The sequence below is a fragment of the Asparagus officinalis genome, chromosome 7 (assembly GCF_001876935.1).
Source record: "Asparagus officinalis chromosome 7, Aspof.V1, whole genome shotgun sequence".
In the NCBI taxonomy this organism is placed as follows: Eukaryota; Viridiplantae; Streptophyta; class Magnoliopsida; order Asparagales; family Asparagaceae; genus Asparagus; species Asparagus officinalis.
In genome coordinates, this window is record NC_033800.1 from 143,141,799 (window position 1) to 143,162,712 (window position 20,914).

The 20,914-nt window shown below is 34.5% G+C and overlaps 1 protein-coding gene across 1 annotated transcript; it reads left to right on the forward strand.

The window, feature by feature from the left end:
- LOC109849124 (ATP-dependent 6-phosphofructokinase 5, chloroplastic) lies at window positions 9,740-20,096 on the forward strand. Its single transcript, XM_020418932.1, has 13 exons — window positions 9,740-9,990; window positions 10,231-10,312; window positions 11,235-11,308; window positions 12,086-12,197; window positions 15,279-15,374; window positions 15,467-15,568; window positions 15,670-15,744; window positions 16,407-16,547; window positions 16,683-16,799; window positions 16,901-17,005; window positions 17,510-17,590; window positions 18,570-18,698; window positions 19,586-20,096. The coding sequence occupies exons 2-13, from the start codon at window positions 10,268-10,270 to the stop codon at window positions 19,799-19,801; spliced, it is 1,293 nt and encodes a 430-aa protein (XP_020274521.1). The 5' UTR covers window positions 9,740-9,990; window positions 10,231-10,267; the 3' UTR covers window positions 19,802-20,096.

The following is a 20,914-nucleotide window of genomic DNA, read 5'->3' on the forward strand; positions in this document are numbered from 1 at the left end:
CTCATTTTGATGGTTCTATACTTGTTCCTTTTAAAAACACGACTTCAAGAAAAAAAAAATCAATGTCAATATTATTTTTTACTATTTTGAATATTTTATTTAAATCTTAATCTATTCTAATTTTAATCATATCTTATCTAATTCCATGTAAATTGTAGCTCAACAATTTAAAAAAATATTTTAAATATTTAATTTAATTTTTATTCTGTCCAAATACTAATTATATGCTATATTAACTCCATATGAACTACCTATAACTCAACAATTTAGAAAAAATAAGATTAAGAAATTATACGTAAATAACATATTATAATACAAGAAGTATTACAAAAAATCCCAAAAGTCTTAAAATTTACATACAATAGCCTTAAATGTTTAAAATTACACAAAACACTTGACTTTTTAAAACTTAAAAACAAATAGGAAATCTAAAAATTTAAAATTTGTAATTAACACCCTTAATATTTTAAAAATTATAGAAACAACCTCAAAAAGTTTAAATTATAAAAAAAAATACCCTAAAATTTAAAGATTTTAAAACTTAGAAACAACATAGATGAATTCCAAAGATTACCATTAGGCACTTAAAATTTTAAAATTTATAAAAAATAACCTTAAAGTTATAAAAATTACAAAACTCCCTCAAAAGTAAAAAATTATAAATAAATATAAAATTTCAGAACTTATAACCGGTACACATCAAATTTAGAAATTATCAATAGATCGTTGAGAATTTAAATTTTTTTTTAAAAATAACCCAAAAATTTAGTAATTGTAAAAATATCTTCAAATTTTCATAGTTACAATAAACATTCTAACATTTGAAAACTTACCACCAACAAATAGAATATGAAAATTATAAGCACCCAACTTATAATTAAAAATTTTTATAAAATACTATCAACGTTTAGAAATTGTAAAACACACCATCAAAAGTTCAAAATCACAAAAAGGCTAAAATTTTGTAAAAAAAGAGGAAATTTTTGATAATATTACATTAAGATATATATATAATTAACTTTCAATTTAAAATTTATCATCCCTTTTTAGCATCTAAAAGAAGTCTAAGTTGATGTCGTTAATAGCAAGTATCATAGGTTAAAACTATCCAGTTAATAATAAAAATTTAAAAATATATGATAGATTAAAAATTAACATTAATGTATAAATTCAAGGAACTACATATAATTTTACTAATAACATTCACTGATAGAAGACAAATTAATAAAAGACTATAATATAATATGTTAGCATTAATTGATTATAATGTATGAACATTTATCTCTAATGTTGATAATATTCATAGGATAAAAAAATTACAAGGAGTTATGTATAGAGAAACTATCAGAAAGTTCAGAAATATCAGTTAAAAAGAACTAACTTGTTTTCATTTCATATAGAGAAGTGAAGGAAATAAACTCAAAATTATAAAACATTCATAAATCACCTGAATTAACATTGGTAAAAGGCATATCTGGTAAAAAAGCACTGACCGAGTTCCCCTTAAAGAACATATTGAATAATTTTATCTTAATTAAAAAAATATTCTTCATAAAAGATACAAGAAAAATTAGAAATACTTATAAAATTTCATATTTTATTCTTGAAATACTAGACGAATCATAAACTTAACATAAAATTACGTATAAATATTCTTGCAATAGAAACTAAAGTGAAGCCATTGATCAACTATGTTGTGCGATATAACAAGATAGATAAGATGAGGAAAATCACTATAATGGAAAAAAAAGTATGAACATGATACTTAGTTACCATAGTATAAGTTAAAAAACTAAAATTGATATTTTTTTCTCTATATAGTGGTATGACTCTGCAAGTAACCTTATTTAGGGATATGACTACCAACCAAGGATAAAATTTTAAGGACGCGATAAAAGATAAGCATGTAATAGTACTGTCAGATTTCAAGATCCTTAAAAATGAAGGTAACATATTTTACAATTAAAATTCTTATTAAAGGCCACTAAACATAAAATTCACATTTATCAATCTCAAATTTGTAGGAAAGATATTCATGTCATTGTAAATTTTGTTAATAATATATATTAATTCAAAGATACAACTTATTGAAGAAATAATAGAATGATAAGTAAACCAAGTAAACATCCATATAACACTGTAAAAAATATTATATTTTAAAGCTAATATGCATGGCTCATTCAGAACAAGCTGCTAAAACAAAAGTATCTCCATCAAGGCTCTTTATAAATACAATACAAATTTAAATTATTACTTTTTTTTATAGAATAACTTATTTTTTTGTGTAAAATCAGGAATTTTTAGAAGGAATTTCCATGAACTCTTTTAATGTTTTTATATGGATATGTGGATGCTTTTATCATGAACTCTTTTTAATATTTTTATGTGGATGTTTTTATCATGTAAAAGTATACTAGAGTTAGCATTAACATTTATTTTATGATTTTTTTTAAAGTCTATCAATGATTAGCAACAAAAATTATATTCTATTTAGTTTCATTCTAGTCCACTTTTAGTTAATCATATTGCCTTATTGGTTTTACTTATTCATCTTTTTTTTACAACTCTATTTTTCCAAGTGTTTTTTACTTTTACAGCATTATACCTTCTCAAATCAATCTTGACTTCATGTCGATCCAAATAACGTGCAAATTCAAATTAGCTTTAGATTATATTTATTTCTTGTCAAATGTCGATCCAAATAACGTGCAAATTCAAATTAGCTTTAGATTATATTTATTTCTTGTCAATTCAATTAAAACGTGGAAATTTTAAATTTGAAATTCAAATTAGCTTTAGATTATATTTATTTCTTGTCAATTCAATTAAAACGTGGAAATTTTAAATTTGCTGTTGCCCATTAAAACAAACATTAAAGAAAATAAATAATCATAATACTAAAGTTTAAAGACATAAGTGAGCGAAAACAATAAAAGTAGAACTGGTGAAAAAAATTTAGTAAAGAAATACATCAAAATTACTTAATCATAGTATATAATCACGTGCATTATACGTGCATAAAACCTAGTAGACCCAAAAGTCAGACGCATGCGGTAAATCCACGCGGATTGCTGACTTGGAGTACATTGAAGGGTAATTTTTTTGGTGATTAAGGTTAGTTGAAGCATGTGAAAAGCACGTGCTCCTCGCTCTTAATTTCATTCAAAATTAGGTCAAGAAGTTATGTTAGGGCTTAAATCAAAGTTTTTCCTTTTAAATTTCACTTAATTTACTCTAAATTTATTGAATATTCAGCATTATTTCCTCTTTAAGTTGAATCCCAAATTCAAAAAAAGGTAGATTGAATCAAAGAAATGGTGATGGGTTCAAGAAGCTCTCTTTCTTCTTCTTTTTCCCGACTGCCATTTCATTGATTCAATCCACCTCTCTTTAAATTTGAGCTCGAACATAAACAGGGCGTGCTAAATATTTAAGAAATTCGGAGAACATGAACGTAATTAGGTCAAGAAGTTATGTTAGGGCTTAAATCAAAGTTTTTATTTTTTTTTCACCTTAAATTTCTCCAAATTTCTTGAATATTCAACATATCTCCTCTTTTAAGTTCAAGCTCAAATTCAAAAAAGAGACAGATTGAATCTAAGGAATGGTAATGAGTTCAAGATGCTCTCTTTCTTCTTCTTTTTCTCAAACATCATTTCATTGATTCAATCCACGTCCCTTTAAATTTGAGTTTGAACTTGGAGAGAGCGTGCTAAATATTTAAGAAATTCGAAGAACATGAAGGTAAGAGGAAACTTTGATTTAAGACATAAGCTAAAGTTATTACGCTGATTTTGAATGAAATTAAGAGCGAGAGGAGCACATGCTTCTAACGGGCTTCAAGCAATCCTAATCACCAAAATGACGTTAAAGTAAGCAAATACACTGGAATGATTAAAGGGGTCAGGAAAATATACTAATCTGATAATTTTGCCTTCTTCAGTAATATTAGTACTCGATTAGTCTCTTGATCTTAAATTTTGACTTTAGTCCTTCAATTCGTCGAAACTTGTAATAGGTCCCTCGATGCTTATTTTTTCTGAAAAGCACGTCTACACACAAATACAAAAAAAAAAGGATAAATCTCTGGTTCATTTAAAACCTAAATCCTCAAAAAAGGGAAATATCTTTTCTCTTTCAGTAGTGCTTTATAAAGTTTAACAATTTGATTTTGATTTTTTGTATATAAGAGTTCTAGTAATATATATCTCTAAAATTTTAATAAGAAGAGTAAGTTTACAGGTAGCAACCACAACTGATCTCAACAACCACAGGGTGGAAATAGACCTCATGATATGTCAATGGAAAGTGAAAAGGATCAAAAAAGGAGATTCCACTAAGCAGAGAAGTACATACCTAAATAATAGGTGAGATGATCTGAGCTTGAGCTCCACTAGATCAACAAAATGACAAAGTAAGTTATTTTAGGAAGCTTAATTGAAAAGTTACAACTTCTAAATAGTTTAAAATACCTCACCATGGATAATCCGGATGGTTAAGAGATTTCACCACAGTCTTAGATTCAATTTCAAATGCGTTATAAAAAAATGTTCAAAATACAACTTATATTGACTGGTTATCTACTTTCTTGTATATCTAAATTTGTATTTAGGGACAATTGCTTCCATTCTCTTGAATTTTTAAAAAGGTGATATTACTTAGAGTCCCATATATTTTAGTTACTAATAATCCCCATTGGAGAATATTAGTTGGAACTAAATTAAAATGTAAATCTTTATCAGTATCATGCTTTAATGTTTATGTATATTGCACATCCTAGGTTAAAATAAGGACGAGAGTTATCGTAGGCAATATCTAGTCTACATAAACCATCGTCGATTTAGATAATATATAATGAATCCTAATAAAGAAATTAGATAATATAATGAATCCTAATAAAACAAATTACAACGCGATGGAGATCCATTGGTTAGTTGCTCTAATCTACTCCTATATACTTATAGGAGGATCAAAAGATTCACTATTCATACTACATTAAATGCTACGTTGAATTCCTGTAATATTATTATTGTAGCTATATACCGTAGCATTTACAAAGAATCCACTGTAGCAGCAAAAAAAGAATTATTGTAGCAAAATAAAAAAGGGTCGTGTTTTGCACGTGCACACTAGTCTATTCATCTTCTATAATAATGGGGGGATCTAAGATTTACTATTCACGCCACAACAAATTATTTGCAGTGTTATTACTGTAGCACAGACAAGAGGATCTAGGGTTCACTATTCATGCAACAATAAATTATTGTAGCATTTATTACTATAGCACATGCGAGAATGTAGCGTTTAAAAAACATTACTGTAACATTATTATTGTAGCTCAGGTGGGATACCATAATTTTTTTAAAATGTTACTGTAGTACTTACGAAAACTATATTTAAATACAGAATTACTGTAGTGGAAATTAAAAAGTGGAAGTCGTGCTTTGAGGGTTGCATTCTGTTCGGATACGGCTCGATTATGACACTTACCATAACCATAACCACTTTCTAAAAACGAATACAGATACGGTTCGGATATTCATCGGTAAGGAAAAAAATTATCATATCTGCATTAAACGGAAACGGATACAGTTCGGATATTAGAGAGTCGGTTACGGATATGATACAGATACTAATCAGATATTTGGGAAATATATATGAATAGGATATGACAAAAATACATATGATTTTAATAACTCGCAAAGTAAGATAAGTTACCTCATAAATTTTGTTGCTATTATGTATGACAAACCTCATAACACCATAGCATGTCCTAAATAAAAAATAAAAAATATTGAATACCAACTAAAATGTGATAATCAACAACTACAACTAACATCACAAACTGCAACTTACCTTAAATAAACCAGTTGATGTCCATATGAACTCATTCTCTCTTTGATTCATAGAGTTTGTATCATTCTCATGGCAATAAGTCACATGTTATTGACAAAAAAAGCACGCAATAAAGTCATGATTTGAAAATAATAGGCACAAATCCAGAAATAACAAGTCACAAATCCAGAAATAACAAGTCACAAATCCGGAAATAAAATCACGTACAGACTTAACATGAGCAAAATCACATACAATAAATTAAAAACCTTGAAATTAACCACTATTATTTCCTTTCCACATTTGTTTGGGATTGCTACAGTTTGAAGGTTCGTGCACTATGCCTCGTCGTTATCTTCTAGTGAATTGGCACTCTTAACACTAGAATTTCGGGCTAAAAAAGAATTGAAATCTTCATGTAAGACTTCCTCACATGCCGTTGAGATTTACATCAGTCAATTAATAGCCAATAACTTAGAGAAACAGAACATGCGGAATAAATTTAGACGAGTGAGGAATTTAAACAAACAGGGAGAATGCAAAGCAAAAAATGAGTACCTTTAACGACCTCCCACATCATATTCCGAGGAGGCATCGAATCGCCGGTGTTATAGTACTTCTACCATCAGTCATTGTTTATGAAGCCACCGCCACGATCAGGGTCAAGGTTATCGATAGCGAATAGCGTCGCGTAGCGGTGAGGCATCGCTAACGCTATTTGAGGCTATTGCGGAACAATAACGGTAAAAAATGTAAAGTTAAATAGCGGTCTAATTTAGATATGTATAAATACAAAAAAGAGAAAGATTAAAGAAAAATCTAAAATTACATATTTGATGATTTAAAGAGATCCTAAATATGAAATAGACAAGTAACCATCATGTAATATCGAAGATGACTGGAGGAGTAAAAGAGTCGTCGTCTTCGAGAAGAAGACCTGAGCGGTGAGAGGACTGCCTTAAGAGGAGCTCACGGTGAAGGAGGTGAGAGGAAGTACTGAGACAGGTGCCAGAGGCTATGAGAGGTGACGGGAGTATGCTGAAAATCACAGAAGATGGTGGAATGCATTGGTCAAGGACCGAGTTTAATTTAAAAAAAATAAACCTCAAACCGCTTTTAAATAGTAGTCAAAAAGCAAGCGCACAGAAGGGTCATCAGTTCAGCAGTGTCTGTTCAACCAGAGCTCTCAGCTAGACTAGTCCATCTAGCGGGAAGGTGATCAAAGGCCGTTCGGAGTGCTTTAGCGGCTTCAGGTTGACGAAACCTCTTTTTTTTGCATACATCAAACTTTCCTTTGAAGGAGACTTACCTTTTTCGCTTATCAAAAATGGTCGATCCAAAACTCTCGTTGTCTTCCCACTTTATGGAATGAATTCGATCTATCGATCTAACAGAGTGCTTTCTGCCAAAGCAAAGAGAGCTATAGGCGGTGAAACCCCTGGCGATAAAGAGAGTCGAAAACTTCTCAAATAAAAAGAGGTAGGAGGAATCCATGGTAATCTTTAGCGGTACCATCTTGATTAGATAGCGAGGTAGTGAGAGAGGACTCACTCAACAGAGGTCTCAGTTCCTTAAGGTAAGGCTGAATCAAAAGGGTAACCTCTTAGCGCAAGGGTTGGTATAAAGGCTGGTGAATGTGCTTCTTTCATCGAATTATGAAACCAACTTTCACCGGTCGCGAGATAAAAGACCGTCGAAATTTCGCATGTAATCGTCCACTATTTACCGTTATGGCACACTATTAGCCGCTTTTACGAATGGAAAGCGCATATTCCGCAATATGTCGCCGCTATTGAGCGATAGCGTAGCGGGAAGGGACTACTAATGCTATTAGCACCGCTATTGCGGGGCTATTTACCGCTATTTATAACAGTGATCAGGGTTTTCTCACAAATCCCGAGAGCTCCATTTGGAACGATACGCGTTGGAGTTGATGGAGGGTTAACGAGCGATTTTCATAGCCCAAGTCTTAGAGGCGGAGGCGGAGGTGGAGGGGAAGCGCAGGCGAAGCGGGAGGTGGAGGCGGCTTGGAGAAATAGCAGATAAGAGTTGAATTTGGGGGTTTTGGGTTGAATTTGGGTTGGGTTGAGGATAACATGAGTATATGTTATAGACCCGACCCAATACAAATATTATACTTAGTCATTTCAAATATTTGGATATTCGGACCGTATTCGCAATTTTGACCCGATAACCGTATCTGAAACCGTATCCGGATAAAAAATCTAAACCGTAACCGTATCCTAAACCATATCCGACCGTTTTTAATTGTTTCCTATCATATATATTTTTTAAATGGATACGATTACGGTCGGTCTGGATAAATGTGGACTATTTTGCACCCCTATTTGGACGTGGTGCACACTGTGACACTGGTAAGATTCTAATAAAGGATCAATTTATGCCAAAAAAGTCAGCTGCTTTTATTTCCCATTCGCATCGTAGCTATCGAAGCGGTAACCTTTTCCTGCGGAGCTTTCTAACCTCTTTTCCCTCGCCATGTCCGCTGACCAGACCGATCCAACTATAAAACCGCCCAAATCCCCTCCACCCTCCACAGCACCCAAACACGCTACAACCAAACCATCCATCAACACGTGACCATCAAAATTCGTGCAGGAACCTCCTATCCGCTAGACACAAATGTTAAACTCCACGTGTACGGTGAAGCAGTGGTTTTCTCGTTGTTCGATGTATCGACTTGTTCGCCTATTTTAAATAGGCCGGCTGCGTGAGTCTCCCACCTTCTCTCTCTCTCTCTAAATTTTCTCTCTCTTAAAACTCGTTATTCTCTCTCTCTAAAAACTATAGTTTGACTTGGATCACATTTTCGAATCACTAGGGTAAAACTCTCGCTCGATCTCTTGAGCTTTTTGTTTTGGTGATCAAAATCTGTTACATTGTGATAGTTTTTGTTGCTTTTTTCTTTGAATTGATGTGATTTGGTAGGTACAGAAATTTTACTTTTTTTTTTTTACTTTTTGGATCGGTTGGTGAGAGGAGAAATGGATTTGATTTAGGTTTAGGTTTTGCTTTGAATTGTTGTTTTAAACTGAGAGGCTGGGCGATTTTTGAGAGGGCAGATTTTGATCGCTATTTATGGACGAACTTTGTGTTCTAGGGTTTAGATGTTGTTTTTGGGAGTTTTGAGTAAAGCGGGATTGTATTACTGCGATCTTGGTGATTTGGTGTTGATTAAGCTGTGTTTTTACTTGGATAATGAACTCGAGATACAAAGTGATGAAGAACAGAACAAAAGGTTTGATTTTTGATATGTTATGATGAAGATTTGCTGCATGGCGACTATATTACGAAATTATTTATCGAAACAAATGTTATTGGTGTATACCAAGTAAATGAAAGCAGTGCAATGCTGCGTAGTTTCAAACATAATCTTTGTCAAAGAAGTTTTAAAGCATAAAATTGAGTTAGCATTGTGTTTTCTTTTGGCCATTGTTTTTATTAAGTATGTTAAGGATGAAATAAAGGAAATGATGAAGGGTCCCAATTAATGATTTATGTGTCTACTTCACGAATGTTCAATTCATACCTTTCTGTGGTAATACACTTTTATCAAATAAGTCAAAGTAAAGATGCTGGGAAAACGTTTATGGACATGATTGTAGAATGTTAACCCGGCACTTGATGAAAAAACATGATGTGAACTGCGATGTTCATAGATTTGGTGCAAATAGTTCTGTTATTTTATATTGTATTTGTGATCTTCATTCTGTTGTCTTTAAGTAAGGAGTTCATTTATCGTCGTTCTTGATAGAGTCTACTAAAATTTTAGTTATCCTTTACAGGTTGCAACTTTCTTTCAGAACTGTGCTACTCTGAAACTGAAGTAATGGCTTTTGCTTCATCTATTGGTAGTGTTGCTTTCATTAGTCCACAACAGCAAGGTTTATGGAAGGGGGATCGGTCACTGTTCAGTCTTAGCCACTCACGATGTAAAATATTTGAGAGAAATGCTAGGTCCAGGTTCCACTCTCTGAATGTTAGAGCTGCTGCTGTCAAGCCTGAGATAGATTTTACAAATCCAGACTGGAAAAAAGCAATACCAGGAGGATTTTGATAAGCGGTTCAGTTTGCCACATTTGAAGGACATCCTTGATGTAAAGTCAAGGCCGACTACTTTCTCGCTGTTAGCAGGTAACCAAAGCTATATTGAACTGCATATTTCTTTTAGTGTTTGTGTCTTTGCTTGTGCTGGCGTGAATTGAGTGGGTGCAACCCCCCCCCCCCCTACTTAGTTGAATATGCTCAGGGAACAGAAGAGATGGCCGGAACATTTCTTCTGTAATTTTCATGAATATCACCCCCCCCCCCCTCTCTTAGTGGAGCATATGTAATAATATGCATCTGTTATGACGATACACTTTTTTTTGACAGAGGTCCCCTAGAAGATGGCAATGGTGCACCGCATGAGATGCAATTGGGCTATGTGAATGATGATGACAGAGCACTTCTAAAGGTCTCTCTCGTAAAGATATGGAAAATTCTTGCTATTTCCTTAAATAGTCATCATTTTATTTGATTTAGTCATTTACTTGATAATACACACTTGGAAAACAGGAAGAACACAAGTAGTTTATATATCTTTCCAGCGGCTTCCATTTGTCTCCTGGCCTAATTATGAATCTGCAGAGCAATTCCCTGTCAAAATGCAGGGGTCAAAGGGTCAATTCACTTGCCTCCTGTGCTATACAGGTTTAGCAATCAAATGTTTCATGTGGGCTCTTCATATTTGGCCACCACTTGTCTCTTTGCTTGCAATTACTTTTCGCCTCTGCACCAATCTATCTTTATTCTTCAGGAATCAAATATTATTAACCTGATAAATCTTTATCGGAGTTAAAAGATTTTAGAAACATGTCCTATCCCAGTGCGGATATTTGGCATTCTTTCATATGGCGAGGTTTCTTGTAGGTGTAGAGACATCTGAAGTTATGTGTTGTAGTTACACAAAGCAATTCACAATAGATTTATTAAACTATAGATATTGTTTACTTCTGACTATAGCCACATCAAACTGTTATAAGGAATAAAAATTTTACGAACAATATACATTTCTATTAACTCTGTTGCTTATTATTTACATTAAAACTTATATGGTTAAACTTCCACTAAAATAAATGTAAGCTCACCTTGGAATAAGTTTTCTGTTGTAGTCCAGGTATTTTGTTGTTATCTTTTTCTTTTTGTTCTATGCTGAAAAGCAATGACCATTTATCTACTGCTGTATATTTCTTGTCCTAATACTGTACGGGCTTTCTATTTTTAAACTATAGTACTTGGTTATTATGATCCAATTCTACTGTTAGACTCTAGCACTGGTCATCATGTTCCATTTCTCGTTTTAAACTCGTTCATAACCTCTGTTCTATTTGTTTCAGGTTATAAAATTTGCTTCACCAACTTCTGCTGGAGCTGAGTGCATTGATCCTGAATGCAGCTGGGTAGAACAATGGTATTGTAATTATAAAATTAATACATTTTGGGTCTAGTATAGCTAGTCTTTTCATTTCTATAGCATTGTTGGAATGATGGTCGTTATGTCTTGCATACTTTAGGCAATCACTCTCCCCATGTGTCTTAGTCCTTTCCAATCATTGACAGCAATTGCCTTCGATTTACCTTCTAAGTATGCCAAAAAATGATCCACTAACATTTAGTGCTACATCATATGGAATAAACTTGTAATATGATAAATTATATTCTGCATAGGTCCAGTTTATTACTTGATTGTGCTTTAAAATTGCCATATTCTCTTTCAGCAAACTCTGTCATCTTACCTTTTCTTCTAGATCAGATAAATTTAGAGACTTGCTCCTTGGTTTCAAGAGCGTAAGCTCCAAGACCACAAATCTCTAGGTCTATCCACCATGTGTCTCATTATTATTTTGGCTGAAATTTTTCAGCCAACTAATAAAAGTTGATGCCGGATTGACTAGTTGTGAAGACTCGGTCAATCCTTTTTGAGGAAATTTCCTGACTTAGGATTGTATTAAAGCCGATATATTTTATGGGAAGAGGTTTATATGACAGGATCCTTAATTGCTCTATTTTAAATAATTACCTTGCCTGAGAATTTGGCACCTATTAATAGGAAGTTGACAGAGATGACTGCTGTAAAGTCTTGGTCTATCCTTTTGGGGAAATTTCCTGACTTTTGGTTATACTCTACAGCTTATTTTATGGGAAGAGACTTATATAATGATGATAATGGACTTTTTTTTTGCTGCAGGGTGCATCGTGCAGGTCCACGCAAGCAGATTTACTATGAGCCAAGGGAAGTAAAAGCTGCAATAGTTACTTGTGGAGGCCTATGTCCTGGTCTAAATGATGTTATTAGACAGGTATAATTTTCTCTCATCTTCACTAGTAAAATCACCAGGCACACGTTTTTTTGCCTACTCGTCAAGGTCGGATATTTTCTCTTAACTCATGTTCTAGAATCAAATTCTATATGTATCATGGACAGTTAATATTTATAGAAACGCGAATGATCATTTTTTGCCACACTATAAGCATACTGAAAGTAGAGTTTAGTTTGATACCTGGCATTTAATGTGGGAATATGAAACCTTTTCGACATTGCATCAACGTCAAGTACATAAATTATCTTGACAGAAGCTTTAAGTGTCTCTTCATGCCTGAGTTGCATCATTCACATCGGTGATGCACTGTGGGCATTAGTGATGAATTATATTGATCTAGAATGTCATCCACATGGTGCAGCATCACTGATTGGTATGTAAGCTCAATTGGCCACTCTTCTAATGTGTAGAAATGAATTTGTAGCTGAAGAACTTAATCGCACTGGATGATATCTTCATCTGACCTGCAAACCTGGAATTCACTGTCTCAGCAAGTCTTAAATAATGTGAATCCATCAAAACTATCATTCTGTCACATTTGCAAATATAAAAAAGACATTCTACTAAGGCCAGTTAAAAGTGTGATGCTTTGTCTCTTTACCTGTCAAACACAAGGATTATTTGCGAGAGGTCACTTCTACAAATTAGTATGGGTTTTAACTGATGACAAGGTAACGTAAAGCCAATCCCGATAGGCAGTTTTAAACTTGCTATGTTAATATGCCACAATTCTAGCTACATGAACTCAATGAGAGGCTGCACTTTGGAGGTGAATATTCATGATTTAAATCATTGTCCAAGACCCCAATTCTCTTGGAGATTGTTTGTTAGCATAAAGGTACGACAAGGTTATTTTCATGACACTCAGCAGTGGGCATGTGATTTGCAAGATTGTCCCGAAAGATCTCACTAGTGAAGCTCAACGTTGCAATGTTGGGTGGGTTTGGAAATGCATTCCTGGTGCAGGTTGATTTTTGGTCAATTTTTTCCGTAGCACTGATCTTATTCCAATTCAATTATTTCTAGCATATTGCTAGTCTAAAGACTAAAGCACAACATTTCACTAAAACGAGATTCCTTGGTTTAAATATAGACCGACATGTCGGCCAATGTGCCGGTTGACAACATTTGCTACAAAACAATATGATTTATCGTTTCGTCACTTTTTCAGCACTATATCGTGTTTTTTCCTGATATATCTCTGATACATTGAGCGACCATTTTGGCCTAAAAATTGACTGACTTTGCACTCACTATGGGTTTTATTTTTCTTAAAGATCGAGTTTGAGTTTTTAACTCAATTAAACTTTGAACTCAAACCTGTATCCGCTAATGCCTAATAGAAACACTCATAAGAACAATTAGGCTCAATTAAGCTCCAATTCTTTGCAAGAGTGTTGCAGCTCTTGCAGTTCCCGACCATCTGCCTTGAGGTTAACTGTGTGCTGCGTTGTTGTCGTAACCATGTCATCACCATCGATTGTTGCCTACTATAAGCCCCTCCTCTTCTCTACTGCTTGATACCAATAAGCTACCTTCTGCTCCAAAATGTTTCACTGTTCTTAACTCTTCCCATTTTCATCATGGATATTATGTTAAGAACTTCGGCTTTTGAGATTTGAGAAGACGTAGGATTTATATATGAGATAGGTTTAGTCCTAGCATAATACTCTTAGAAATAGTAGTAACTTCTTTAATAATTTCAAGGTTTAAGCATAAACAAGACGTGAGCACATTTTGATTATAGTTCCGTTCTTTGACACATAAAGTATGATACACACATGCACACTATCCGATTTGACATCCTGATATTTATTTATTAAAGAACCCTGATATTTCACTATTATCTGCTACCAGATATAGAACTTTTTTCTCTTGATCTGGCACTCAATATTTAATACCTTAATGAGATATGCAGTTTGTGAGCCATACACACAGATATGTACGTATGTATGTACATACGTATATACATGTTGCACATATATTTACTTTTTCTCAAGTGTCAAGACCTTAGCTGATATGTCTAAACAATAGCTACATTGGCTTATCAAAGCAAATCAACTGTGTAATGATTTTTTTCGTTGTGTAATGTCTTTTCTCCATTCAGGATGAAAGGCAAACTGTACTCATGTCATCTACTCCTCTCTCTCTCTCTCTCTCTCTCTATATATATATATATATATATATATAATAATTCATATTCTATAAAAATAAAGTTTTAGTCTCCGTTTTTAGAAAACAACAAAAAATTATCCACAGCACCGTCTCGACATTCTAAAATCAATGGCGCAAACCTCACGTCCATCTAATCAACAGAAAAATTATTAAAAACACCTACCTAACTCACCTACACTATTCCACCTACCCCCCTCAACACATTTATAAAAAGCCCCCCCGCTCTCCTTCTCGACGAACTCCACGGGAAGAAAGAGGGGGGGGAGGGAGAGAGAGAGAAGAGGGGAGAGAGAGAGAGAGGGGAATTTTGGCTACTTGAAGAGAAGGAGCGGATAGGGATTTCAATTACAAAGTTCAATAAAGACAAGCTCATCTTTTTTAATCCCATCCCAGTTAATTTTAATTCTGATGGATTAAACCCTAAATTGATGAATAGAACTTTAGATGCAAATGAACTAATGAAGTAAAGACTTGATCTTGATAAAATTTGATAAATAGAACTTTAGATCAAATTCCTAATTTATGAATTACTATTCACCATCGGCGTAACTGTTCAATGTAGCATCACTGTTCACCATCTGTGTTACTGTTTACAGTCGGTCTCACTGTTCACCCCCCGGTGTCACTATTCACCACGTTGTTACTGTTTGCAGCAGTGTCACTAAGGATCCAAGAGTCACTACCCATAGTGCAACAAATGCTACATTGGACTACTGTAGCATAAAAACAGGCATTTTAAAATACTGTAGCATTCACAAAACTGTAGCATTTAAAAAAGAATTACTGTAACGGAAATAAAAAAGGGGGTGTGCTCTGCATGAGGTGCACACTAGTTACTTATTCTATAATAACATATTCTATAGTAACATTTTCTTATTTTTACAGATAGTATTTACTCTTGAAAAGTATGGGGTTAAAAATATAGTCGGAATACCATTTGGCTATCGCGGATTCTTTGATGAAAGATTGTCAGAGATGCCTGTAAGAACACTTTCCTCTAGAGTCTTTTGGATGAAAGATTAAGTATATGTCCATTTATTTTAATTGTCAGTTTGCTCTTTTTTCGTCTGTAGCTTTCCCGTCGAGTGGTGCAGAACTTAAATCTAAATGGCGGAAGTTTTTTGGGTGTTTCGCGTGGAGGTGGTAAGGTTGATGAGATTGTGGATAGCATTCAGGTATTTTGGGTTTTTGGTTCTTCCTCGGTCAATAGCAATTTTTATATGCATTCTTATCTAACTTTTATATATCCTTATGATATGATTGTTGAGTATCTCAGGCCAGGGGAATTGATATGCTTTTTGTACTTGGTGGAAATGGCACGCATGCAGGGGCAAATGCAATTCATAATGAGGTACTGTTGACATTTCCTTTACCTAATACCTTCTTTTTTAATCTGGGAGTGCTATGCAACACAGTGGTAACGGAAGTTCTCAGTAACACAGTGGTAACTGAAGTATGCAACTATTACATCATGCATGATGTACAGGGTTTGAACCCACTACTGCCAGCTTACTGAGAAGAAAGGATCTGCGTAATAGTTTTCTCATTTTGCATGTTCTATGAAGAACTATAGTGATTGGTGTTTATAAATGGCAAAGACTCAAGCATTTGTGCAAAGACAATAGAGTCATAGAAACTCCTGGTACAAAATCAATATTCGCTTATTAGGAAAGAAACGTAACATGAAGGCATGAATCAGGAAGTTTTTAGTATCAGCTTGATGTTTTGATTTTAATATTTTGCGGAAGCCTAAAAGAGTACTTTCTTGCTCAGCATTAATGATCAAGGAATTTAGGCAAAGGTCAATTTAGGCAAAGGTCATGATGTATGAAATTAGTACTTCTGTCATTCTACATCTGTTGTATTTTTCTGTGTTAACTTTCTTTGTCGGTCAGATCAAGATGTTTCAATTATCACTTGATATATATGGATCTTAGCTGCTGCTTCATGCAGTGTAACGAGTCTCAACTTCCATATGACTAACCTGCTAACATAGACCTTTTCTTTGTGTAGTGCCGCAGGAGAAAACTGAAAGTTTCAGTCGTTGGTGTGCCAAAGACTATAGATAATGATATACTTCTGATGGATAAAACATTTGGTTTTGATACTGCTGTGGAAGAAGCGCAACGGGCAATTAATTCTGCATATATTGAGGTAGTTAATTGACAGTTCTCTTGCACATACTGTATCTCTTTACTGCTTCAGGAAGAAAAGAATCTTTTATTTTGAAGGCTATACTACACTGGAACTGGATCTTGTTAATGATTTTTTTTTTCTTACTGAATATAGGCACACAGTGCTTACCATGGTATTGGACTGGTGAAATTGATGGGAAGAAGTAGTGGGTTTATAACCATGCATGCGTCACTTTCTAGTGGGCAAATTGATATCTGCTTAATCCCTGAGGTATGTGATGATCATCTTTCACTTATTCATTGTTGTTATTACCATGGTCACGTGATTTTCAACGGATGATTGGTTCATTCTCATTTCATCTCCAATTGAAGGTTCCTTTTAAATTAGATGGATCATATGGAGTTTTGCAGCACCTTGAGCATTTGATTAGAACTAAAGGATCAGCAGTGATTTGTGTTGCCGAAGGTGCAGGACAAGTGAGTGAAATACATCCATGATAACTTACATAGTTCCCTTTGCTTCTTATTCTTCTTTTATCTCTTTGTTTATTTATGTGTTGTACTACAATTCGGAAGGTGCCAATGTGGCTCCAATGCAAAATCCACCCTTAAAGCTTTGAAAGGGTATATAGCATGCATAAGTTGAGCAGGCTATTACATGGCAGACTCTCTTTAGAAGTATTATTCTGTGTCTTGGGTTCTCTACAATATAAGATCATAAATAAAACTAAAACCAAGGGTTTTGAGGATGTTCAGAATGGCCAGGATGTGGCTTTTAAAGGGACTTGTTTTACTTTGGGGTTGGATTCTTCATGCTTAGCATCAACTGGTGTTATATATCCAATGATGCAAAATATTTTGGTTAATGTATTTATATGAGCATAGTAGCGTTTATTTTTCTTTTCCTTTTCCATGTTTTAGGCCACACTATGTAGTATATGTTGTAATATGCTCAACAATTGTTTCTGTTTTGTCTCTCAGGAGTTGCTCGAAAAGTCCAATGCAACTGATTTATCAGGAAATGTGATTCTTAGTGATATCGGTGTCCACATCCAACAAAAGGTTGTTGTCTTCCTATATTCATATTTTTTTAAGCTAAATTTTTAATAAAATGCATAGCAAATTGCACATTCTCAAGTTTTGAGCCTCACATTTGCAAATGGCTAACCGGCAGCATGACGAAGTGATAAGAGGGTTTCTAGTTCGAAACCAGCAGAATGAAAATGGTGGATGAACGGTGAAATAAGTTTGGGACTAAAAACACCAGAAAGTGGAAAGGGGCTTCCCTATTGTTATCATTATTTTTTCCTCTTTCCCGCTCATTACTTCTAGGGCTTCCCTATTGTTATGTTCAATCCCCTTGATCATTCCATGTCAGGCGTAGCTTCTATTGTTAGTCCTGCCATACTAACACATCTTAATCGAGCCAAGTTAGTGAGAGTTGGGTTTCCCTTTTTAACAGTGAAATATCTCCCTCTTTTCCACCAACTTTTAACTTCTACCAAGTTATGCAATTATAAAGATTCATGAGAATCTTGCTGAATGACCATCAGCTCGACCGCTAATTTGTTGTCGATCATTGAACTCTTTACATTTCTGGAATTACATAATAACTTAACATGAATAGCAGAGACGGAGCTCTTTTACTTCAAAACTACAGGCTTCAAGAACTGAAATGAATAAAATATGCCCATTCTATTTGTTTATATTAGAAGATGAGGGAAGTGGATAGGGAAAGGATATGGTTTCCACATTTTAGTGTCTTGATACAGTGGATAACATCCTGATTTTGATTTCAAAAAATAAACAGTAAAAAATATCAATTAATCCAGAGGTGTAAAAACTCACTTGTTGCAAAACCCTGTTCTTTGCAAACTGTCTCTCTGATGATTTCAGATAGTTGTTTTATTTTTAGTGTCTCTCTAACAGATCATGGTTTCAGTAATCAGATTCTCATTCTGCAGTTATTTTCCCAGTAGAATTCTGACGTTTTTAGTAGTTCTTTCAGTTCTCAGGATGACCCCCTGATGTTTGCTTACAGATCAAAAGTTATTTCAAGGGAATTGGTGTTCATGCCGATGTGAAGTACATAGACCCAACCTACATGATACGAGCATGCCGGGCTAATGCATCAGACGCCATCCTCTGCACTGTACTTGGTCAGAATGCTGTAAGATCACCGCTCACTTCCCTATGCGTCTTAAAATTTATCCCTAGGCTCCGAATCATAATTTGATTAAAAACTGCAGAGAAATGAAAGCAACAATATGATTTCTAAACTTAAAAATATCATGCATTTTTTTTTGGTTCCCTTAAGAGTGAACCCTTGTACTGGAATCGTCATCTGCATCAGCAAAATCAGTACTGAACAAGTTTAACGCGGTGAACATTCGAAACCTATTGGCTTATTAAAAGATACTTTGTAATGACAATATATTTGCAAATGCATATAATGATGTGTATATCTTTCTCACTTTTCTTTTTGGATAATATATGCATGTCAATTTTGTTCTTTATCTTTTCGCCAGAATGCAAGTACCATAAGACCTTCTCCCTTTTCAGATATCTCATATCCAAAGATTTAATTGCAGATCCAGCCCTGTGCTGAGGGCGTAACCACTTATATCCCCTAAACTATGTTATTAGCATTCACATTCCATGAACACCAGAAGGCGGTATGTTCCCCGTTTGGTTGGATATCACATTGAAATCACGTGACTGTCATGTACCTTTCTTCCTCAGCTTAACTAAAACAGAACTAATTCGCCCTCCAAGTTAAGGGAAAAAGGTAACGCTCTTCGAAGTTGGAGGGTGTAACTGGTAATAAAATGGTTATGGGGGTGTTGGAAGCTACACCACCATAGTACTGGGGGTGTATTGCAAATAACCCGTTGCCAAACCTATGATGGGGTGATCTCATTCAAGCGTCACATGCTTGATGAACGTTAAAACTGTAAACTATACATCAATATTTGATCACACATGTTATCTTTTATCGGTATTTTAACTTGTGTTAACGTTGTTTTCTCTTCATATTTTATCGTTTGTATTATGTAGGTCCACGGTGCATTTGCAGGGTTCAGCGGCGTAACAACAGGCATATGCAACACTCATTATGTGTATCTTCCAATCCCAGAAGTCATTGCAACTCCAAGGCAGGTTAATCCAAACAGCAGAATGTGGCATCGGTGTTTGACTTCCACTGGCCAGCCTGACTTCCTCGATGAAGTGAACAACACCGAGATTGCCGACTTAGTGTTAGATCCTAACTAGGAACATTGCAAATTGCAATTGCAGCAAATCATCAGGAAAGCTGCTGGTTACGTTACTTATACAATTACTTATACAACGATTGGCCAAATTGGATGGTCTCCGATTGGAATACAAGGATTTTGAATAAGGAACCACCTCCCATTCATTTACAAATTTGTAAATTATTATTGATTTCCTCCAGTAAAGCCGTGGGAAGTACAATTCACTGATGAGGGGTGGATAGTGTTATTTGCCCTGAAGAGAAAATAAAACTCGTGCTTGTAATCGAATATATAGATATAATATAGTTTTTAATGTAAATCATGAATCAAGTTTAAATTGTGCTCATCTTGCTTCTGCCGACTTTCAGTACGAGCTCTGTGTGCGCACGCACGAACGACCTATTATCACGTGGTATGTTTAGGAGTAATACGTATGAAACTCATTTAACGAGTAAAGGGGAAAAAAAAGGAACTACATGTGTCTCGGTTTTAAGTTGATGATTGCATTGATTTATACACTACTTGTACCGATACAATGACCTGTCCGTGTTGATATATTAACTATTAGATTAATTACAGTTCGGTACCTTGAGATATGGCGTAATTCCACGAGTGATCTCGGAGTCTGTGTATCTACATTGGTAATTTTAAGGTCACTAATTGTAATTACAACGGTAATCCTGAAATTGCTAATTTGCAAACTCGAGTCACCCCTGTAATAACACCATACCTCAGGTATCATGTTTTCCTTTAGAAAAATTCTTTAATGACCCAAAATATGGGACCAATAGGGGGGACAAGTGAGGTGTCCCCCTCCTATTGGATAATGAGTTGGTCATCATTAATGATGGCCAACTCATTATCCAATAAGAGGGGGACACATCACTTGTCCCCTCTATTGGTATCATATTTTTGGTCCCTGTAGCAAAGCTCTTTTCTTTATCCATATATCCATGCCGCCTAGAGAGCCCTCAGTAGATATATTCTTTTTCTCCATACGGGGGTACGAAATTTTACGTAGCTTTTTCGTTGATTTCCCTCGAGAAAGTTTTTTTGTTTTTCTTTACCCCTCAACTTTTACTAGATTTACGCTGGAGGCCTGAATCTAGCAATCATGAAATTTCCGTAGCGG